The sequence below is a fragment of the Trematomus bernacchii genome, unplaced genomic scaffold, assembly GCF_902827165.1.
Source record: "Trematomus bernacchii unplaced genomic scaffold, fTreBer1.1, whole genome shotgun sequence".
Taxonomy (NCBI): domain Eukaryota; kingdom Metazoa; phylum Chordata; class Actinopteri; order Perciformes; family Nototheniidae; genus Trematomus; species Trematomus bernacchii.
The window spans coordinates 22,553,239-22,578,327 of record NW_022987720.1 but is presented as its reverse complement, the minus strand read 5'-3'; the positions used below and the strand labels follow the sequence as shown (position 1 = coordinate 22,578,327).

At 41.9% G+C, this 25,089-nt stretch overlaps 1 protein-coding gene across 1 annotated transcript in view; it reads left to right on the top strand.

Annotated features, from left to right (window-relative positions):
- LOC117493317 (Na(+)/H(+) exchange regulatory cofactor NHE-RF2) overlaps positions 1–6,248 on the top strand; it is a 28,895-nt gene extending 22,647 nt beyond the window's left edge. Inside the window, exons 4-6 of the mRNA XM_034143823.1 lie at positions 3,141–3,294; positions 4,034–4,152; positions 4,257–6,248. Of these exons, the coding sequence (XP_033999714.1) occupies positions 3,141–3,294; positions 4,034–4,152; positions 4,257–4,421 (438 nt within the window). The 3' untranslated portion in view covers positions 4,422–6,248. The remainder of the gene's footprint in view (positions 1–3,140; positions 3,295–4,033; positions 4,153–4,256) is intronic.
- The last annotated feature ends 18,841 nt before the right edge of the window (positions 6,249–25,089 follow it).

Genomic DNA, 25,089 nt, shown 5'->3' with positions numbered 1-25,089 from the left:
GACCTGGTGTGTGTGTGTGTGTGTGTGTGTGTGTGTGTGTGTGTGTGTGTGTGTGTGCACGTGCTGATAATTGCAACCGTCTCTAACCATGCGTCAAGACAGCGCTTGTGTTATCTGTCAGCAGCCTGTTAGAGAGGTGAACAACCATGACAGATCTCTCTCTCTCTGTCTCTTTCTCACCACGCCCCATTACGCTGGAGGTGTATCAGCAGCCAGCGCTGTAAAGGCTATGATGAGAGCCCAGCTGTCGATGCTTGGCAGAAGCAGTGACACCAGTGAATGCTTCATCAGGCTTTCTGCTCAGCCTGTGCTCAACAGTGCGTACTCTGTACCTTTACAAACTTGAGGGTGACACTAAAGAACATAGAAAAGTGCACAATACTCACACTTGAGGTTAACTTCTTGGTAGCCCACCTGATACCTGGATCACAACCTTTTCACGCTGTTCCACATCAAAGAAACTTGATTCTAAGTTTTTGTCAGGCATTTTACTTTTATATTTTGAATGCACAAGACTGTAGACAACTATAAAAAGCCTCAGAAATGATTAGCTTTAACCATTTTAGCAATGTGGCTCTATGGGTGGTAATGTCGGTCTGTAACCCTCCTTGTTCCAGTTGGACATAAACTCAACTATTGGAGGGACTGACATGACATTTTGCACAGGTCCAATGTTTTAGTTTCCAGTACATCATCTTTATCGCAAACATTTTTAGCTTTGTGGTGTCATTCACAATCTGTTATTAGCCTCACTGTGCCTAAGTACAGCAGAAGTGTCTTTTGTAAAGTTATTTTTAGCAGACACAAATAAATACATTCAGAGATATCATGTGCACCACTTAAAGGTGGGGTAGGTAATTTTGGAGAAACCAGCTCGAGTGCGCTAGAATTTGAAAATACACAACCGGAACAAATCTGCCACTTCCTTACAGAGCCCCTCCTCCAACACACACGAACGCGCACATGACCAATGAGGGCATGAGATAAGTTTGTGCACAGATGGAAGGCTGACAGGCAGGTAGGCCATCCAGTTATTTTAGCCAGGCCGGCTAAAATGATTGGTCGTACTTTTTACAGTATTACGGCTTCCACAGATGACATTTTTTTATGTATTTTTTGTCAAAGCACTTAAGATATTCATTGCTATCTGGATGTTAAGAGCATTCCATGGAATATAACAAAAAGTGTATCTTGAGCCGGTTTCTCAAACTTACCTACCCCACCTTTAAACATAAAAAAGGAAATCTGTCCTTGTTCCTTTTGGTTCCATATACAAATGCATGAAAAAACAAGCGAGATACTGAATTGCACACACAAAAATCCCTGACAGACCAGATTTGGTGACCATGGTCAAACTGTTCACATAGCCACTTAGATGCATATTGATTTTCATTGTAACTGTAGTCATGCAGGTGTTTTTTGAGGAGCATAGAACAAAATTATCAAAGAACAAAATTATCTGTCCATCGTTTTAAACAACAAATGGTGTCCTTACTGCTGAGACATTACCATGAAATCTTTCTACGCAGAGTGATAAGTACTCTTTCCACTGGAAAAAAAACATCACAGCTGTTGTGGGAACATTACATTTTCCACTCATTTATCTAACAGGCTGTGCAGTTGCTGAATCATGCATTATCTATAACAGCTTTTCTAACAATGGGGTGCAGACTTCATCTTAATCACCTCTCATTGTTTGCTGCATGGTCAGTTAAATGTCACACACGCAACGTGCACACAGATGTGCAGACGCAACGGAAATTGTTTGTTTTGATTGATCCAAGGTTAGTCTAGCTGCACTAACACAACCAAACAACATCAAAAATGTGTCAGGTGGCTGGACTCTACATGACTTTCATGAGTTATACACCTGAACACTCGTGCACACACACACACACAGACACACACGACAAGTATCGAGAGGTTCCCTTAGGAATATTCCCATGAGAAATAAGCTTCTGTACTGTTCCTGCAGCTCGTATTAATTAGCCAGTGTGTGCAGGGAGCAGAGTGTATTGTCTTGTGTGGGATGGACTGCTAATGAAGGGCTGTGAAACATGACACAACACCTGTTGTTTGGCCCAATACAAAGATGCTTGTTCTCTCTATATCAAACTGTCTGTCTGTGTCCCTGGCTGACTGATGTCTATTTTTTGTATGTCCGTCTGCTTGTCTATCATGAGTCCTGGGAAGAAAGGATACGTTTTTTTTTAACAGAGGAGAGGAGCAGTTCACATTTTCCATCTGTCAATTCCTCTCTTTTTTTTATCTTCCTTCCACTCTCTCTCTCTCTCTTGATCTTGTTTCCTTTCTTCCCTGAAAAGCCCATAAAGTCTCTCTCAATCAACCCATTTGTCTTATTTTTTATATTTATATAACCCACTTTCCACACACCAAGGCGCCCAAAAGCAGTTGTTAAGGGTTTATTTCCCTCTGCTTCACTAATGTGTCCCATCTTGTCATAAGCGGTGAATTTTAAACAAATTCCCCCTCAGGAATTGGACACCTGAAACCCGCACTATAGCCGGAGCCCAGGAGAGCCATCAATAATTGATTGTGCACCAACACTAACTTGGCGTGGTGCGAAGCTACCTGCCTCAGAGAAGCCAGGGTCTAGACAAAGCAGGCCTCCAAATGTAGACAGCATCTAGATAAGAGAAAGGCTATTCTGTTTTGTTATGCCAATATTGTGACATAAATGGTCAATCACGTGCAGACATATCATTTTGTCCCTCTGAGGGACGATTGTTGTAACCCCTTTTGGAATTGAAGGAGTCTTTAATCGTGGTAAATCATAACTCAACAGCTGCCCTGTAGAGCTGCCCTTAATGCTTCCCTCAAACCCTGTTTCAAGAATTCATAATTCATAACAAGAGTTTGCGTAACGTTTTGTAGAGAGGTCATGTTGAAAAGTGTGTAATCAGTATGTTGTCCCACAGCTCCACCTACTGGATAATTTAGGTAGCACAGCTCTCAGTGTGGTATAAATGAAAGTTGTGGAAGATGGTTTACTCAGGTGTTGCATTCAAAACTAAGTTGAGTGTCATTTAAGCAATTCATGGACATGGAAAAGTTTGTCTTCGGAAAAAAAATCTCTTTCCTTCCAAATAAACCCTTCTCTTTTTTTCTCCGTTTTCCAGGTAAATGGTGTGAACATCGAAGGCATGCGGCATGCAGAGGTGGTGGCCTTCGTTAAGAAAGGGGGAGATGAGACCTGGCTGCTGGTGGTGGACCAAGAGACAGACGAACACTTCAAGAGGAGTGGGGTCGTCCCTACAATCAGCCATCTCAGAGGTAAACATGCACATAACTGTCAGAACACCACATTAACATGCATGTTATGGTCATTTCATAATAGATAGTGATAGCAGGTATTTCACTGCAAATTCTGAGGTGGTCAACAAAACTGGTTACTATTTTAGAGTTCAATCACTTTTTTTGGAAAGTACTTGAAGAGCACCTACGTTCTCACTTGTTTCTTTGTGTACATTTACATTTCCTGCATGCTCAGCTAAAATATCAGAGGTTATATTAACCATTATTGGAAGTAATTCAATTTAAATCAACAGATTTTTCCTATAATGAGTGGAAAATGACATGGTTATTTCTGGGAAACCAAGAACATTTAAGAATTGTATATAGTTCTCGACTAAAACATTAGTTGCATTATCATTCAACGGGCAAAATAACCTTTCAATATTGCAAAAAAGTTGTAATACTCGGCTGAGGTGGAAAAGTTAAAGTAAGCAGATGAGACATGTGCACTGGAAACAGATTTAGCTTATAAATCATTACATACATGATGAACATGATGATGATAACCTTCCTTAAAAACCTCACAATAAACCGTAGTGGAAGGAAACAAGCCTTTTTTGTAATTACTTTTCCATATTTTATTATGAAATGTTGGCAATACTTTTGGATTAGACCTCAGGGAACCCTAATACAAACATGGTTGGACTGGGAACCCATTCCTTTGAATATCGACTATGTATAAAGACAACAAAAATCTATGGGATTTTCCTTTCTATAGACTATGACGGTCCCTCCATATCCAACGGCTCCCCGAACCCTCAGATCAACGGCAGCTCCACCACGCAGTCCTTCAGGTCCACGCGCTCCGACCTCAGCAGCCAGGGCAACAGCACACAGGTGGGTGTGAGGATTACATGTATTCTGTTTGGTCTTTTACATAGAAGTCAGTACCCTCAACCTTTATCTCTGTCTGTGCTTCTTTCATTCCATCTCCCATTTAGCTGGCAGAAGATGAAGGCAGCCAGCTGATGGACCCTTTCGCTGAGATGGGTCTGAGTCTGAGCGCTACGGCAGCAGAGGAAAAGATGAAGGTCCATAACAAAGAAAAGAGAAAGGCTCCACAAATGGACTGGATGAAAAAATATGAGCTGTTCAGCAACTTCTGAGACTTTCCCCTCCAATGACAGATGTTTGAGCGCTCTGCGAAGGATACCAAGATATAAGAAGACAAAAGGAAAAAAGTTGTACTATGGATTTGACTTTTTGAGCCACTTCAGAGACTCTTTAACAGCTTATTTTCTCCTTTTTAAAGCACAATATGAAGGAAGTGCTAACTGACTGAAGGAACTATGAAGGAAAAGCATATTTTAAAGTCAAGTTTTTACAAATGTATGTACATCCCCATCACTTTAATCCTCCTTTATCCACACTTCTAGAGACTTGTTTCAAACAAATGAGGGAGAGAGTTATTTTTATAATTAAAAAGTATAAACAAACTATAAAAAGAAAATATTATCCCATTTTCATGCATTTTAAAAGAGCTTTATGGACACTGTGACAACAATGATTGTGGACATTGTGGGAGTTTTGGCCCATCATTCAGAGGAAGCCCAAGATGGGCAGAAGATCACTGTGAAAGAGTTCAGAGCCTCCACCTTCAGCCCACGCAGATCTATTTTATTATCACGCATAAAGAAAAGGATGGCTGTGTGTTCTGGTTGCAACATTTCCTACACGTATTTTTACAGAGTGTATTAACTGGTCATCAGATCAGCCCTGCTTTTGTTCAAAAAGGTAATCCATTATCCATTATATCCATTATCCTAAATAACACATTATTCCGTGTTATTTAGCACTCACTTTTAATAATGTATTACCACTAAACTCTTTTCTAAAATGCTCCGGTGCACAACAAAGGGAAGCACCACTAACATAAAATGTATTGATACATTTAACCATGGAAGCTGGAAAGTAGGCGAGGAAGGTTGGAGGAGGCCCGATGTGTACAGCAGGGGGCAAACTTGCTCCACAAATAAGAGGTCCCGTTTGGCCCGGAAAATAAAACAGAGAGGATGGTTAAGCAGGCTGGTTTTATTCTGATACTAGAGGACTATTACTTAGTTAAGAAGAGTAACGTCTTTTGGTGTCCACTAGTTGTCATGGCCAGGGAACAGTCCGGCACAAATTGCAAGTGGATGTTTTTACACTCGTACGTATTAAACAAATGTGATTTTTTTTTTTACATATTAAAAACATTGATTAAGATGTGGCAAGTAAGCCGTTTCCCCCATTTCTCTTTTTTATGCTAACCTAAGCTAACCTGCTGTTTGCAGTAGCTTCACATTTAGCACAGGTGACACTTTCCAACCAAAAGTGAAAAGGGGTTTTCCCAAAAATGCTGTACTATTCCATTAATTAGATAAGGGTCAGGACCGGGAATGAGCTCAGAAGTGCAACTATAGCCGCGAAAGATAGTTATAGGATGTGATGGGGTCCAACGTGAGCAGAGTGTGAGCAGGTTGTGGGGCAGAGAGGTGTAGCTAAGGCTGCACAGTGAGGTCAGAGATGCTCCGGGGGATCTAGTGAAAGAGAATGCAGGAGCCATGGAGCTTACTGAGGATTATTACGCACAGGGGCACAGCTGTCATGCTGGAGCACAATGTGTACGAGTGTAGAGAAGGTATACATGCCGCAATCCAAGCTATGTTGATACAATGCATTGCAACAAGTGAAAGTGCAAATTGGAGAACTTGTCTTTTTGTACCTGTTCACACCTTTACAGTGTCCTAATTCATCTTTGTACATCATTCTGTGTGTGCATTAGCGTTTCACTATGTATGTTCTGACAGTCACAGCAAAGAAAACTCTATGATACCATGGCTGATGTATATATACAGTAAAAGCATACAGTATATAAGGCAGGTGGCATTTTTTCAATAAAGTGTGACAATGGTGTTTTTGAATATATTAAACTGTTGTCATTATCTCTCATGCCTTCTGTAGTCTGTCTCTTCAATACTTAACATTTTGCTTTCCCATCTATCTGCTCCAAAGGCACACACTTTGTTTTAAAGCTCTTTGTGTGAATGGAAATGTATTATCTCACATTCTTCCTCGTTATTAGTCTCTCTGTTATGATTCCTCTTTAATTCCCTCCTTCTCTCTTGCAGAGGATTACGCTATCGTTCAGTTTTCAGTTTCAGTTCTCACAATTCTCCACCAGCCAGCTGCTGAGAGCTTAAAGGCCAAGCAAAGGTTAAATAGAGTTCAAAAGTAATTGAACTGTGTGTCTGGTGTGTGAGAGAGTCTGTGCATGTGTGTGAGGGGTTGACGGGAAAGAGTGTGTTTCCGTACTTTCATGTGATTCTCTGTCTGGCAGCATACAGGGTCAGGTGTACAGTATGCAGCTGTATTTTTGGTCTAAATCTCCCTTCAGTCTGCATGTATCAAGTTGCTGAAAGAAAGTGCTGGAAGAAATATAAGGATGTTTTACTTAAATAAAATTGCTGACATAACAATGTAAGTGTTAAGAGTTTAATAAAGCAAAATGGACAGGTTTAGCCAAAAATACAAATGTTTCGAGGATTTTATTGAGTATTTGTAATACTGATGCCTTATCGTGTAAACAGCATAAACTGTTGTTGGTGTTGGTGCTAGCTTTATCTCAATACAGTAGTCAAAATACAAGAGTAAAAATTGACCTGCATAAGTAAAGGGTTGGTCAGTTAAAATTGAGCTTTTCTGAGTTAATGTTGAGGAGGGTGTTATGATCGACATCAGCAACAAGTGATGTCCAAACAAACAAGAACATCTATTTCTGTAGATGGAAGCCTGTTCATATAAAGGCTTGCAACTGATTATGAATTATACAGCCTCCTTACTCTGTGTACCGTTACTAGAATTAACCAGAAAAGACCAAAATGACCAGCAATCAAAGAGTCTATGGACACCACGGCGGGTATTAATAGACTACATGTAGAAAACTACCATGCCACATATTATAGAGTCATCAGCAGAATTAAACATGGCCAAAGCAGACAGACAACACATGCGGTATGAACGATAAACTCCACAGACGCTGCAGCGACATCACACAAACTCATGCACAACAGAAAGGGAGAGACTGCACAGTTTTTACTGTGTCGTGGTGCATATGCGCAGTGGCTTCATGTGTACAGTGAGTGCAGGAAGTGTGTTGCTGTTGTTGCACTCACCTGTATGAACGGCATCCTGTTAGACGGAGTTCTCCTTATTCTGCACGGTCCTCTTCAAATCAAAATAGGCAAACTAGTCCACTTCGTCTCTCTATCCAAATGCACTTCTTAAAGTGTTCAAACATTTTGAGAAAAGGCTCTGCAAACAGAACAGGGAATCTTTTCGCGAAGGCCCCATGACACACAAAGAAGGTAAAAAGTTCCTTATTAAAAGCAGAATCCCATCTGGAGGGTCCAACATGAGCATTTTACATCGGCATTTTAGCGGTATGCATGTTAGCTAGTCCCAGCATGCATGCACCTGTTGAGGACGCAATCAATGGGTGTGTGTGATTTGCGTCACTAAACATGATTGCCCTGTGGATGTAATCAATAAAGGTAACAAAAAAAAGTAGATGCAATTTTTTTAAATCCATGCTGAAGTACAAGAATGATAACCAAACCCATAATGATCCTCAATCAGGACAGTGTTGTATAGTTTTACTTTGATAGAGTAGTAGTTTGTGTAGTAAAATGTAACATAGGCCTATTCCCACCCCTGGCAGTTTGGTATCCAGTCCAGTGGTTCACAACCTTCTGGCCTAAATCTGATGTGTTGACACAAGATAAAATAAAAAATAGTGCCTTATTTATCCAGAAGAATATTCTAGAGACTACCCCAAAATGACAATATGAATGACTAACATGAACAGTTATAGGAAGAAACACTAACGAATAGCAAAGTAAAATTAATTAATAAAAACAAGAGCTGCCTGCAAATATAAAGTGTTTAAAGAAACTACTCACATGATTGCAAAATGTAATAACAATAAAAGTAAGAAAAAATATCTAAACATAAGTAAACCTGAATAGAAAAATAAATGTGTGCATGATATTAAGAGTAATATTGCCACTGGTAATAGAGTGTAAGTTTGCATGTGATGTTGAAAAAGTATTATTGCACATTATGTGGATGTTATTGTTGTTTTCATTGTTCGAAGGTTTAGAAGTTGTACATTTAAATGGACACTGGTCTTAGTATACTGCTGCAGGTGCTCTGATAGACTCCAGTGTGGCGTACAAAAGAAGGAGAGGTTTTCATAATACTAAAATGTTTCCTCAGCATCCTCAACCAAACACTCCAGCTCTACTCCCAAATGAAAAAGTATTTATTTGTGTGTTTTGAAAAGGTATATTTCTGAAATATTGGGTTCACCTCAAACAGTTTTTGAAGGGAAATTAATGGGAGTAGTTTCGAGGGGAAAAGTCTCTTTGGGGTAATTGGTAACGTCTAAACATCATACATTCTTCAATTATTGGTTGGTCAGTCAGAGTGTTATTCAAATGTCCAGAACACTACCTGCCATTATAACCCAATGATACAGTACAGTTTATCTGTCCCATCTGTCTGTTAGGAATAGATCCACTGGGTGGCGCACCACCAGCATTTAACATCCAGGAAGTAGGGATTATAAAGTGAGCCTGTGGGTACGTCCAATGCCCTACCTGATGGTTGTCGAAATGTAACGCCACACGTGGGCACATTATCAAGCTCCCTGGAGGTTGTAGCAAGGCCGAGAACTGACGCCAGCACATCAAACACAGGCCCAGTTCAAAGCAGGCTGCAATTTCAGAGCAGTAAAAGCAAGCGAACAAAAGCAGAGAATAGAGCCACAGGTGGGCACTTTTCTGTTTCCCCCGTCACAGCCAGTGAAAACCTTTTTACTTACTATTGATGATAGTTTATTGTTTGTCTAGCACAATAGGTTTCTGTCCTGCTGCAGGCTCCTGGACTTGAATTTAAGTTTACAGTTTATTCCTCTTTTAACCAGCTTTTACTTTACTTGTATGCTTGTTTCTTTCTGTTTTCTCCCACCTCACCACCACCACCATCCCACCCATGTAACAGTGCCAGGGATGCCCGGGATGTAGCGGTGCCCGCAAGGAGGGAGAGCTGAGACTGTTAGGGGAGGGGAGGCAGGGAGAGGAGGGGTGAGTGTGTCCCCATGGTAACTCTGTGTTTTTGTTAGCGCTCGTGAGTCAGACAAGCAGTGACTCACAGTCAGGAGGAAACACACACACACAGTCACATTCATACTCACACTCCCACTCACTCGAAGAGAAGCCAAATAAGGACAGCTACACCAACATGCACAGAGAGAGAGGGAGCACGAGAGGGCAGACAAAAGAAACAAGGGAAACAAGTTTGATGATTTGTGCTTACCCCAAAAATCATAAAACACAGAAACAAAATGAAGTAAGAAATATGAAAGGAACAAAGACAGAAAGCTGGGTTGGGAGCTTGCATACGCCAAAATGGAGGGAAGCCGAAGTACCAGTGGGCACGAGTGCAGGCACATACCTTCTCCCAAGAGCACCCTTCACATGGGTGGGGGTAGCGGAAACACACACACAGACACACCCAGTTTGTGCACACCTTGGCTTAACTTGCTAAACCACCCATTTAGTGTGTGACGCCTACACAGTTTTGGAAAAGCCACCGGGTTTGCACAACAAATTTTGTTTAATTTTGCAAATCTTTTTTCTTTGACAAACTGGAAAAAACTTGTTCAAGAGTGAAGAGTTGTTTTGTGTTTTTACTTGTACTCTTTTAATGACTTTTCTTACTCCTTTTTGATTCAGTGAAGGAGTAGTTTAGGCGGTGGAGATGACTAACTTTATTTACACTGAGGAGTCTGCAGATGTATGTGTGCAGCTTGTGATTTACACACATTGACAGACCACTGCTCATCCCACACTGAATGTGTGTTTTGGCTACTGTGGACCCTAACATAGTGGCAGAAATAGACCTCTGTGCAGACCCCTAACTCTCCCTACTGAGATGTATCTGTGTGTTTTTACAGTATCATAAAAGTTGATATACTACTCGTTCTCATCACTTCATAAAGCTGACTACTAACTTCCACTCTGGCTTTATGACTCTCTCTCTCTCTCTTTCCATCTTTTACTTGTCCTCTTCATTCAGTTCATTTCAGAGTTTTAACAGCATGTTTAATTGCCATGGCGTTGGCACTACTATACTATAATTTGCCAGCACTGCATAAATTAAGGCTTAAAATGTACATAATCAACAATATCTATAACCAAACAAACTCCCCGAAAATCTACAACAAATCAAATAACCATGTGTCATTTTCTTTGAGTCTTTGTTAACCCTACTTTCAATCACTCTCCTCAACTCTCAAATGTTCAAAAGTTCAGCTCATAATCAGCCAATCAGAGCTCAGCGTTGATAATCCTTCTTGTCAGGTTCACCTCTGTAAAGATAACACGCTAGAAGTATCACCTGCCCACCAACGGCTTTCGGGTTGTTCAACTTCTTTTTGTTTTACAACACACGTGCGAGAAAGCCAAAGTACACACAAAGCTCCATTTAAAAAAAGAGAGGCCTTTCTTGATACAAATCAGTCAGTTTAAAGACAGGTCCTCCCTCGTCTGGTTTCAGCACTCACACAGCAGGTGAGCAGCAGGTGGAGAAAGCATGGAGGTTGGAGGTTTTATGGAGGGGAGAAGGAGGAGGGGTCAAAGGTCACTTTTAAGTGGGCAGGCCAGCTGGGAAAAAGCGTTGGAGGCTGATGTTGAAGCCGGGAAGCTAACAAGGGAGGGCGGAATGTGGTGCCGAGCTGTAAAGGCTACAGGAATTGGGGAGAGAGTGTGTGTGCCTGTTAACACACAAGTGATTAATGGGACGGAGGAAGTCCACCGGCTGTGTGTCACTCCAAATGATGTCAGCGGTTGAACGGAGGAACAGAAACTCCATATGGCCACAGATAGGCTTCCTCTCTCGTTGACCACCATAAACAAACATTGAGAAAATGACTGTCTTATGTGTACAGTTCACTATTTTTAATTAGTTCCTCAAATGGAAAAATACAAACATATCCATATGCCAGTTTCACAACTACATTTCATTCTCAAATGTTTCTCGCTGGTTCGCTTCCTTTTCCTCTTCCTCTTTTTACAGCCATAGCACCACCAACAACATTCATTCAATTCACAATTACTACCGCGTTGCTGTTTCAATCTGAATCCACCTAATGAGTAGAGAGGGGTAAGAAGACAATGTGATGATATTTTGGCATTGATTTTTAGTGTTTGTTTAATGATTATGCTCTTGGATAGGTTTCCCGTTTACAATCTCGCCCTTGTCTTTTATGTTGTTATATGGAATTTGTTTTATGGACGCAGCATGTCTGAACGCCTGATAGCTTGGCCATGTTATTGCTTTTTGCAGCTTTTTCAGGAACCTCTCATCCAAAGAACTTCACACTCAATACTGCACTTCCTTGGGTCCTCAGCAATCACCCTGCTAGTGTGAAAGTTGTGGGGGAAAACGGTGTCAAGAGACTGCTTGCATTGTAGTTAGTTGTAGGTGAATCTTAGGTCTTCACATGTGTTTCAACTCTCCTTGATTTTCTCTCTCAGTTGTTAGTATACTATGAGCTGACTCCAAAAACCACCTCTGTTTTTCTGGTAACAGAAGAACTCATGTGTTTCACCTGGTTTGACCTCCAGCCAAGTCCACGTCAGCTGTTTGGTCCAGCGACTGGTTGGCTGGCGTTCTGATTGGCTGGATGGATGGATGGATGGATGTCAGCAGAAATGCAAAGCAGCCTTGAGGGATTGGAAGAAGACGCCGCTATCAGTAGAGCGATACAGAGAGGAGGTGGAAGCGGAAAAGGGGGTCAAAGTAAGTAAAAAGAAAGGTCACATCACATAAAGGAGTTAAGGCTCATGTAAGATAATGAACCGGTGTTGAGTACAAAAGGTGAACAAGTGAGAGGTGCATCAGGGAAGCAAATGAGGGGGAGCGAGGACAGAAAGTAAAGCGAGTGAGTTAAGGTGGTCTTGGCTGGATATTTTTAGCATGTTGAGTGGGAGAGGGCGGTATGTTCTCAAGGGGTTTTTCCAGAGGAGTATATTTAGAGCTGGGATGTGTAAAAAAGACAGAGTGAAAACAGGAGGGATGTGCACTAATGTCAGCCTGATGTAAGACTCTGCAATAGGACCACACACATTCTTTGTATTTCTCCGTGGTACTGCCCTTGTTGCTATATTAGCCTCTGACTTCACCTGGTGACTCACTCGATGATATATAAAGTACACATACAGTATGCATATAATCTGACGCCCTTGTACCTATAACTATGAATCCACTGACGTATTTTCACACATCCACGCAAACTCCAAAACATACAGTACACACATTCTTGACCCAGTTTTGAAACAGGGTAGCAGCTTCTCGGCAGTGAACGCCCCGCAGACAGGTCGAACTTTTAAAACGCTTTAAGCACGACAGCTTTTCAGCACATCAACTGACACCAGGCATCCAGACACCGCAAATCAGACAGAGATTTTTCCAGCTAATGTGGCATAAAAGTTGAAGAAAGAGAGGCAGAGAGTGAGTGAGGGACACAGCTGAAAAAGCAATGCTAATAATAATGAGAGAAATGAGAGCGAACAGAGAGAAGGAGAGAGCAGTGTGGTCTACATTTAGCTTGCTAAGGATAATAGCATGCGAGCTGGCTCCGGCAGACAGAGGAGAGAAAGAGGGGAGAGCGAGTGCAGAGCCGCAGTGACGCCATTGTGGTTCCGCAGCACTTCCTGTCTACCGCCACAGTGTTTATGTGTCCTGTCTCCACGGCAACTGCCAACACATGAATACCAGAGAGGTAGGAGAGAGAGAGTAAAGGAAAGAAAAAATAAGGACAGTCAAAGTCAAGTGGATCATTTTAAAGCCTCTAAGCTGCCTGGTTTGAGTTTATGCTGGTCTTCTTTTGGGCTGAATGACCGAGTTATTGACTGGTTTCCAGTGACTTGGTCCAGCTTGGATGAGGTGTGTAAAAAGGGTGACCTCAAATGTCCCGGGAGTGGGTCATGGGTGGATAGGGAAAAAAAGAGCACCGGGAATTTGGGAGAAGGTAAAGAGGGATGAAATTTGAGAAGTTGATTCAGAAAAGTTGCCCTGTCTTTTCCAGCATGGTGCATAATACTGCTAGCAGGGTGGATAGCACTATCTAGCACCAGTTTAGCACATGATAGAGAGAATTTTAAAATTCAGTAAATGCCACACAAGTGAAATTACTTGTTATGCAGAATGGATCTTTTCACATTATAATATTATTATTTTACAAGAGCATTTTAGGATTGTAATTTGTCGATGAGGACCACATTTAGATACTAAAAATATTGTGTAGATTAGTACTGTACTGCATTAAACCATATCAGCATGTCAGGTTTTTTCATATGTGCAATTAACCATGAGTGTTTAAATACATTTTAAAGTATAAAATAGCAATAAATTAAAATAATAAAGTACCAAAATGTCCAAAAAGTACAATACTTAAAGGTGGGGTAGGTCATTTTGGAGAAACCAGCTCGAGTGCGCTAGAATTTGAAAATACACAACCGGAAAAAATCTGCCACATCCTTACAGAGCCCCTCCTCCAACACACACGAACGCGCACATGACCAATGAGGGCACGAGATAAGTTTGTGCACGAGATGGAAGGCTGACAGGCAGGCAGGCCATCCAGTTATTTTAGCCGGGCCGGCTAAAATGATTGGTCGTGCTTTTTACAGCGCCACAGCTTCCACAGATTAAACATTTTTATGTATTTATTGTCAAAGCATTTAATATATTCATTGCTATCGGGATGTTAAGAGCATTCCATGGAATATAACAAAAAGTGTTTCTGAAATAAATTACATACCCCACCTTTAAGTAAATGTACCTCCACCAATGCCATTGCCCTTATACATGGTATTACCATTCTGCTGACTTGCATTCAAAAGTTGCAAAATGTAAAAAGAGACAACGAAGGACTCCATACTGACAAGTTTTGCCTCTCCGTGCAGAAACTGCTGCTGTCAATACGAAAGCCTTTCCAGCCAACGTGTCTGGTTAAATAAGTTTAACGTTCAAACCTCACAGATCAGCTGGCACCGACAGTAGCTATTTCTCTCGCTCTCCTACATTTTCTTTCTCTCTCCAAAACCATTTTCCACTGCTTGTTGCATAATTGGATCTGACTCACCATGACAACCGAATGGAAGTCGATGGAGTTTTTTTTCTGTTTTTGACTCCCAAACCCAGTGGCCCAGATTAGAGTCGCTTACTGTCGTCTGACTCACTGTCGTCTGACTCACTGTCTAAGACGGTCAAGTCAAACATCCCGTGTGACCCACACACATCTAGGCATGCAAACAGTACACACACACACACACACACACACACACACATACATACACACACACACACACACACAAACACACATGCATACAGTACAAGCCGTTTGACACAAAACACTTTTTTTTACAAAAGCTTTGGGTCAAATAACTAAGAATATAATTATAAGATGACAAAAACAAATTTAATATACAAAAAAATGTGGAAAAAACTAACTCTCTTGGACGTCCAACTCAAAAACAGAGAGTGAAAAATATACATATACAGCTTGCTGAAAAAAAGTTGTTATGGTCACCTGTCTGCTATACAGCCACCATCAGACTCCCCCAAAGCATTTGTGGCGAGAGGCTTATTAAGCCCCTCCCCATAGGCCAACCAACTGTTGATCAAATTAATTAACTTAATTCTAATAAGCTACACATTTACACCCAGTTATCTTAAAATAATGAATCATCAGATTCTACTCATTTCTGATTATTAAACCCCCAAACAATGACATTTTTAGTTATTAGGAAATGGTGTTACCCATGCTTCCTGGTTAACATGGTACTTTTGAAATGAGCACACCTGCAGCTATTTAAAGCAGCACTATTTTGATGATCTGTTTGAGACCCAGTCTTCGTTACACATACACTATCAAAAATAACTGTGCGATTAAACATTGAAAGTCATGATTTGAAACAGTTTTTACAGTCAAAAACATAAAGGTCTGTACATCGACCTTTAACGTAAAACAGGATATACAGTACAGTGTAGCAATATTCTCAATGAACCATTAACTAAAGACGACACATTCACCCACTGGAGCTCTAGATCTGCAGCTAACAGTGACCTTCGAGGTCAAAGTTGTAATGAATGACTTCTTTATTATACACACATGCTTACACAAACTGCACACACACTCACACATTGCCATCGGTACACCTGCACGTTATCTTTTGAAAATGGACACATCAGTTGAAAGACATACGCAGCTGGAGCATTTACAACCATGCTAACATATCACTACACTTTCCACTAGTGTAGATATGTCTATAGTAGATAATATATATATATAGTAGATCATGTTTAACAGAATCATAAAAACTATGCCCTCAGGGTAAGAAGAAGCAGCAGTCTCTTGCAGCATCAGTTTTTACTGCCAGCTGGAATGATTGCAGAACATTGCGCACCAGAGTTGCTCTCAGTTAACTGGCATTGGTTGAAAAGAAGCCAGAAATGGCTGCCTATCTACAGCTTCATACCAGGTTTATTTGGATCATATTTCATCCAGGCTGAAAGAGGTGGTATTGGTCAGAAATGAAAGTTGTTGAGTAGCTTTTGAGAGAATCTTTGCTACAGATGTGTGTCATCTCACTCATTACAGTACTGGTGTTGCGTGCGGATACGCTAATTGTCATCTTTGTGAGGCAAAATGAAAGGGGAGTGTGCACGGCACGCACTGAGGTTTAGACCACAGACCGGGGATGGAAACGTTTTTGGGGCTTTTTTTTTTTTTTTACCAGAGACGAGTTTATCACATACTACAGTGTCTTTAGACTTTTCAGGGCAAGACTCATTGTATTTTCATACAATGAGTCTTGCAATGGCCTAATTTGAACAGATAATCAGCGTTCATGCATTGATACAAATATACACACAAAGAGAAAAAACACATGATGCAGATTGGGAAAGTTTTCAGCCACACCACAAGTAATCTTTGCTAACCAACAATCAAAAAGTTAAGGTATTCATTAGACTTCGTTCAAATCCGGCAGCTATGCAAAGTTGTAAATCCCCGACGAAGAAAACATAGAAACTGAGGTCCATAAACAAAACATTATCCCATCTGAGGATAAACGATGTGCCGCGGTCATGTGTCTTACTGGCATAGTCATTTCACTAAGCTGTGTATGTGTTGCTAAGAGACACATGAGTGTGTATGTGATTGTGGAATGTGTGACGTCCGCTCCCTCGCAGGGGCGTGGTTGTCTGTGCCGCTCACACACACACACACACACACACACACACACACACACACACACACACACACACACACAAACAAACACACAAACCCAAAGGCTTCGGGGAAAGAAGGGGAAGTCATAAAGCCTCTAATAGCCCCTCTCTGAAGCTCATGTTACTGTCTCTCTGTGGGGAAGGGTAGAGACTAGTGTGTAGATGGAAGAGGGTCCTATTATTGACAGGTGCAGATCAAGCTTGGTTTGAACACAAACACCTCACACACACACACATACACACGCAAAACTACAACAGCCTAACCCAGGTTTGAATCTGCAAAGACCTTGATGTTCATACGTTTCAGATGTTTTCTAAGTGAAAACACAACTAGTAATCGTTGATTTAAAACAGTGGTGATGCATATATGATGATTTATATTCGCTATCAGTAAAACACATGGAAGAAGAATTGCCCTGGCTGTGACACCACAAAGAGTGTCACGCAAACTCACTAATTACATGTTATCTGTTGAATCATACCCAAAGATTTCTCTCACTCATTTTCATATTTGAAAAGCATCAGGCTTAAGTTATCTGGAACATTTGTGTATCTCTTTTTGCTTTGATAACTGAAACCCTGCACTTTTGCCCCAGTTTACGTCCCTCTGGGTAAAAGCAGCTTAAAGTTTCACCAAAACAAGAGACAAAGTCACTTCTCACCAACTTGATCAAAAACATTCAGAATTGATAAGGTAACGATTTTATCACTATTTCAGCATGGTTGCGTATCTGTCAAAAAATCCTCAGCTTCAAATGTCTCTTTGCCATCTTTCAATAGACTTCATAATACTCAACAAAAACATGTATGACTTTTACCTTGGTTTTATATCCTGTGGGCCTTTTTTACGATAATTTTGTCTGTAATTCTTTGAAAAGTTATTTGTACTATTAAAGGTCTTATATCATATCCTATTTTAACAAATACAAATATCCACATGATGCAAACACAAGTGTACACTATCGGAGAAAAGCAAAACAAACCTCTGAAAACCAGTTTAATATAGAGAGCATAATCCGACATCTTACCTGTATCATTGCCTGTAGGATAATAACGTTCCCTTTGATATTGTCAGACAAAGACAGAAATCTTCACTTTCTTTGGCTTTTTGGGAACTTTCACGTCTCTTGACAACAACGTGTTACAAGTGTTTGTCCACTAAACACTGCACATTTAGACCGTCTTCCTGCCTGCTATTGACTCAAACAGTCTTTGCTCATTTATTAGCAGCTGCGCAGCCAATTACCTCCCTGCCCCCTTTCCTGTGTTCTAGCAGCAGCCTCAGCCATGCACAGGGGAGGAGAAGGGAGGAGAGGGGAGGAGAGGAGAGGCAGAGAGGAGACAAGAAAGGGGAGGGCTCCTCTTCTCTGACATCGTCATAAAGGAATCCCCTGCTCTGAGGCGGGCCCGCCCACTCTCTTACTCTCACCCTGTCTGGCTCCCAGACACACTCGCGTTCACACACACTCCTGTCAGCACAGTCGAAGGAGAAACAGACCCACGGGACGGGACGAGGAGTGGGGGGACACAGACAAACACTGAGAGAGATAGAGGGTGGGGGGGCGACAACTGTGAAGTTCGACTTCAGAGTGTGACCCTGGAGAGCATAAGGACAGTGACATTGAGACAGAGGAAAGGAGTCAAAACTGTACTCTCAGGTAGGTGCAGCATCAAGTTGACTGTTGCCTTTTTAGTGTTTTATGACTTTATGACTTGGCAAATCTGTACGCTTTTCTTTGACTTTGTGTGTGTGTGTGTCTTGAATCACTGGTCTTCCACAGAGGGGCACTTCACACTCACTTCAGAGCAACTCCTGCAACCTGTTGATCGGGACAGATATTCACACGGAGCGACAGTAAAGTGGGCCTGCTGTTCAAATGCACTGTAATGTTGGCACTGGAATATTGCCCTGATCTTAGGTCTGCCACTCTGGACCGGCTCTATTACAAAGGTCAGCCCTAAATAGTTCCTTTGAATGGGATGGCTTAATTTGTGTCTGCCTGTCTTTCTGTCTGCCACTCTGTCTTTTGGTCTGTTTGCTTTAGCGATGATAACTCCAACCGTCTGAATTAATAATTGCATAATGAGTTTGCCTCTACCTGTTTGTCTGCCTTCCTTTCCAACTGTCTGCTCACATTATGTATGTTATCCGTACGCCACATGCTTGTCATCCGTCTGTCTGCATGTATGTCAGTCTGTGCGTCTCTCTGCGGCTGTTGCTGGCAGAAGAGAGTGGGAACAGAGGTCATAAAAAGTTCTCGAAAAGGAGCCGAGAGACGTAATGGTAGTGGTGAAGCAAGGCCAGAGCCGCTGGAACATTCCTCTCATTGTTCAGAGGCCCTGTAAGTCTGCGAGCTCCCAAACCTCCATGAAAGGAAGGGAATCCAGCGGCTACTGTAGCTAATCCAGTTTCAGCTAGGACCGGCTGTCTCCGTCTTCCTGTCCACTGTCCTGTCTGGTTCCCCTCTGGAAGTGATGAACAGGCAGTGGAAGGTGAAATGAAGCATTGACATGATGACGCACATAGAAAAGTCAAGATAAGAATTACTTAATTTAGTCCAACACATGGATCTGTTGCTTTGCTCTGTATGCAACTGAGTATGACTTAAGATAACCTCTGTGGCCAAAAAAGGATTGTTGGAAGTTTATCTGCCTTTTTACTGAGGGGAATCAATAGATTGGAAAGCCTAGCAGGAAAGGCTTAATGGATGATTGATTGGAGGAAATAAGGAGTAGAAGGAGGAGAGAAGGTGGGGATCAAGGTTTTGAGGAAAGCCTTGGTTTTGGTGGGTGGGTGTGCCCGGCAGCAATCCTCAGGAATTGGCCCGGGCTCAGGAAACCGTGGCGTAGTGGAATAAAAGTGTGTGTGTAGTTACTGCATCCATTTGTGCATGTGTGGTTCAGTGGCAGCAGGGCGGCTGTACTCTAAGTACAGGGCTGGTGGTGGTGAGGGTGTTTGGCTACGAATCAGGCCGAGGATAGGGTTACACGCATTGGGCTGCAGCGAGCGGACCACGAGCTTGGGCTGGGCTCTTCATTGCTGTGGCTATAGCTTTACTTTTTTTTGTGTTCAATTTGGAGCTGGAAGTACGTTTTTAATTCTCAGACTAATGTCCCACATGTGGTGCTTTCCATTGATTCCAGGCCAGCCAATGAGCGTTCCCCTTTGGTTCAAGAAAAATGCAGCAGAGAGGTCCCATAGTAGAGCGCGAGTCCTTGTTTGAATGTCACTGAATGTCACGGCCTCAGCAATAATTACTCCCTCACACGCAACATGACACACATACAATCTTTCTCACATGCGCACACATACCCAGACACACAGTCTGTCTGGTAGTTAGAGAGCCAGGGTGTGGTACTGTGAGGTGTGTGAGTTCAAAGAACTATGTTTGAGTCATTGGGATGCGTTCTGTAATGCAGTCTTTTTTTTACAGTTTTGCAGTTCTATTGGTTGGGTTAGGAAACTGAATGAGCAACAAGTAAGTTGCAGGAAGTGCTGTTACAGTTTCTGCTGTGTCATGCATCGTTCCTCTTCATCCTCATCTCTTCACTATTTTGAATAGTGTTGTCTTCCTCTGCATTCATCAGGGCGAGTGTGTTTTATAGGTGTAATTGATATAACAGCAATGATGAAAAGCAAACATGGCTAATTTACCCTTTGAGCAAGGAATTCAGACTGTATTATAACCCTTGTGCTCAAGTGTTGACATAATGTCATGAACCATTAGATCCATTTCTCATGAGGTTGAGGTCGGAAACCAATCACACTCTGTAAAATTCTCTGACGCTACGGAAATATACAAACTATAAATATGCTTCAGTTTGATACATAATAATTAATGAAGTGCACAATGGCAGCGAACAGCCAGCCCACAAGCCGCCCTGCTCACTGTTTGCTCTGTGAAGCGCTTCACAGCCTGGACGTGTGAATGATGTCAGATTGGTATGTATTTGTACTATTCCTGGTTGTGGCACAGAGTAAGAAGCCCGGTGAAAGCACATGCCATGTTTGCCTGGCGGCCCACTGTGATAACTGTGTTTGTTTGTTGATATTGAGAACATTATGTGCGGAGAGGCAGATTGTGCCTGGCCTTTGAGATGTGTGCATTTCTTAGTGTGTGTGTGTGTGTGCAAGGGCATAGGGAGAGAGAAGATATGTGTTGAAACAACAAGGGGTTGAGATCCAGCTGTCTCAACAGAGGCTTTTCCACTTAACTGTGTGCCCTTGTGTAAACGGCAATGTCAATTCTGCGCTCTGTCTGAAGGGGAGAGACGGTTTGGAGAAAACAGCCCGTGGCCACGTCTACACGGCCTCCATAGGTCGTGTGCACGAATATAAACTTAGTAGAACACACACTTAGCGTTAAGTGTACACCCTGAAACCTTCAAAGCACCCGCACACAAGGCTGTATGCCATGAAGACACTCTCTAAAAACATGTTCACTCAATCATTGCACATCTGCTGCCGGTCATCATCCAGTGACACTCATTTTCCTATACCATGCCTCCATCGGGATGCAACACGTTGGCACAAACTATGAGATGCCAATAAGTCGCAGCCAGCATGGTAGCACTTTGTGATTGTTCCTAACCGTAATACACACCAAATTTGAGAAAAGTTTTAACAACATGTTGCCACCGTAGCACTCAAAAAGAAAGACAGGCCAAATGCTAAAGTGAGACATGTTAGGATCCTCACAGCCAGCGTCTTGAGGTGAGGTGTTGGACAGCGTGCGTCAACCAGAGCGCCGTCATTACAGGGAAGGAAGGGAAGGAATGAGCTCATACACATTAACGGCTGCGGGTTTGACGGGGGGAACGCGAAGGGGAAGAGAGAACCCGATGGAAAAGATGAAAAGGCAGAGAAAATAGCACACGAGACGAGCCACTGCCAGATGAAAGGGTGGCGGGATAGAGGGTTTTGGGTTGATGGAAGAGTGGAGTTAAAAAGGAGTTAGCGTACTGTCTTTGATGGGTGCTGGGACCCTAAACGACCTGCTTCTCTGTGATGGAACGTTTTATTATGAACATGTGGAGACTGACCATGGATATAATGCATGTCGCATAAGAGAAAACTAAAATTAAGATTACAGTTAGAAAAAAAAGGCAAGACAAGATGGGTTAAGATTCACTTTGAAGTAGATATTTTTGTTTTCTATGAGTAAATACCTTTGATACCTGGTTCTAAAGTAAGTTAGTGTCTCAGAAATGTTTTTTCCACAGTATTCTGTTTGAGAAAGACAATCACAAAGTTTAAATAGAGCTGACCTCAAATCCTGTGTTTTCTGAGGTGTAGTAATTGGCCTCATTGGTTGATTTGACCCCATTGAAAGGAACATTGGCCTTGAGAAAACTAGTGTTAAGCATCTGCACGTCTAACAGCTCTTTCCAAACTCTCAGACAGTGATACAGCGTTAGCAATCATTTCCAAGTTCACTGCGTCCCTAGCACAGCCCTGCAACAGCCCCACAGTGACAACAGACATCCGGATAAAACGTATTTAGAGTCTGGAGTTCCCCAAAAGCGTCCCACTGACTCACAACTTGTACATGCTGCTGAGAATAGAGAGACCTGAATAGGATGGCAGAATAGCTTTCAAAGTGGATTGGGAGCTTGGAATGACATTCAATTATCAAAATATGTCCAGACAGGTAAAATTGAAGAAAAAGGAATTCAGAGTAATAAGAGGTGCTGCTCCAGGGGGGGGGGGGGGTGAGTGTATGTACTTGTCTATATCAGGTGTCATTTGACAGGCAGTAATAAGACGCATTAAAATATAAATACAATATCAGTTTTCTGTACTTAACATGAACATTCCACTCTTCTGAGAGATTTAGCATTAGCTTAGCAGCAGAGGAAACACGGCACAGTGCTCTCCGGACTTTTCTTTTTCCACACAAGGGGCACAGATAAAGAGCCAGAACAGAGCGGGGCAAACGTATTTAAAGGGAGTGCCACTTCACTGGCCACTTCCTTCTAACCTAATTCTCCATTCTGTCATTGAAAAGCTATTTTTATAAGAGGCCACGGGAAGTCTGGGAGTTGACAAGAACTACGCACACACACAGGGCTGAGAATGACTGTGACCTGTGAATGACAACGATGAAGCTCTACTGTTATAATTCACTCTTTCACACAGAGGAGGGAAAGAACCTCTCACGATAAGTATCAGAGGCGACGAAGATGGGGGTTGTTTTTTATTTATTTTGTGCATTCTTTAAAGTCCTCCTCTCACCACAAATTGTTGTTGTTGTCTCTGATGGCCAGGGGAATTCCTGGTAGAGTGATTTTTGAGACTACAGGACTGAATCACATTGCCAGGGATTTCCAATGGCTGACATGAAAATAGCCATCTAATTCTCACAAACACGGACGCACACTAATTTGATAACTCGCACATGGTCACGCCCGTGTTTCCAATTTGCATACACGCCCTTGTTGCTCTCTGCAAAAGCCAGATGCCAGTACGACCTGGCTTTGCGGCAGCAGGACTTAGCCCACATGTGAGCAGTGAGTGTCTGCCATGTTCACAGTGGTTAAGTTCTGCCGCCACAGGGCTGCAGCCTGCTGGAGGAGAGTAAAGGTCAGGGAGGGGCCGGACTGCATCAAACCACCACTATTTACATTAATTTACTTGTATATAGATATAGAGTGGATCCATCTTGTTGTTTTCATGGATATCAATTAAAATACCAAATTGAATCACTACATGAAACTAACATGAATATCATATTTCCATCATGTTTTAACTGCATTTGAGGTTGACTGTCAATTTTTAAGTCATTAAACTCTCTTCTACAATGATGTAATTGCACCTGGTTAAAGAATGAGAACCTATTTATTAGCTCAGTGTTTTATTTAGTATCTGTTACTGAGAAAATATGGAATATATAAAATGCACTCTGCTGCCCTGTTCTTAATCTTAATTTGGGTTATAAAGATGTATAGATTAAGTAATCCAGAGTTACATTACCTATTAACTTGTCATCTGTAATGTGTGACATTTCAAAAGAAACATTTCCAAATTTGCCAAACTCCTAATAAAAGTGGTCGAAATGGATGGAAAGTGTAATAAGTTTACTTTCTTTTTATTTGAGGATTTTCTGGAAATTCAGTTAAAACTGCACTGAATGTGGATGGTAAATTGACTAAGTAGTGTAGCTCAGTGCCAGTTAGCATTAAACAACGGTAAATCGAAACACACTTCCTCTTTTAAAACAGTCTTGCAATAAAGAGGTAAAAACATGTTCCTTCTCAATTGAACAAAAATACTATTAGACTCCCACCAAAAAAAGACCCCGATATCCTCATCATATCAGTCATAACAGTAAGTGTGTCGAGCATGTGTGGTGGAGTAGGTGTGTGCTCCAAATATGACTCGGTGTTGCACTGTGGTCAAGATAACTGTTGAGAAGCAGTTATCACTATCCATGAGCTTCTGGTAATAACTGGTAATCTGCTGAACAAGCTGAAATTGTGTGGCATCAGCGTGTCAGTCCCTGCTAAATGTCAGCCATCTCATTAGAGTCGAAGCTCCTGTCCCCGAAGGGCGAGCAACATGTCATCTCATGTCGTCATCTGCATTGCTGCCTGCCATGCTCATTTAATGTGGGGTGGGGATTTGTGTTTGTATTAATTTTTTGTCTTGGCTTCCACGTGTTGATTTCTGCATGAGCATCAGTGTCTGTTTGACTGATTTTGTGTGTGTGTGTGTGTGTGTGTGTGTGTGTGTGTGTGTGTGTGTGTGTGTGTGTGTGTGTGTGTGTGTGTGTGTGTGTGTGTGTGTGTGTGTGTGTGTGTGTGTGTGTGTGTGTGTGTGTGTGTGTGTGTGTGTGTGTGTGTGTGTGTGTGTGTGTGTCACCCTTGTCCCCCCTCCCTCCCCCCTGCTGGGTCAGTCTCCTGTGCCTGCTGTGCTGATAATCAGTGTGTGATGTCGGCTGGCTCAGTTCAGCAGGAACAGGAGACTGGTCTCTTTTCCACTCTCTCTCACACACACACACACACACACACACACACACACACACACAGGTCATTTTATTGCCACTATGTTGAATAATGACTGTAGCAATCGTCTCAAAGTCTGAATTTTGTGGCAACTGCATGTTTTAATAAATGCATTTCTAAACTATGAAATATTGGTTCACTTTATGCTAAAACCATTAGTCTCAATATTTTCCTCGACAGATGTACACACTCACATTCTGTAATGAAACACGTTACTTGGATTTATGCCTGGCGTCTTATTGAATTTACAGACCATAAATGTCTTCACTTTTTATGAAACCTTATAAGCTAGTTTGACCAACAATGTATGTAAAAAGAAAAGAATATGTTAAAATGCATTCTTGTTATAAACTGTTTCTTAAAGGTGGGGTATGTAATTTTGGAGAAACCAGCTCGAGTGCGCTAGAATTTGAAAGAACACAACCGGAA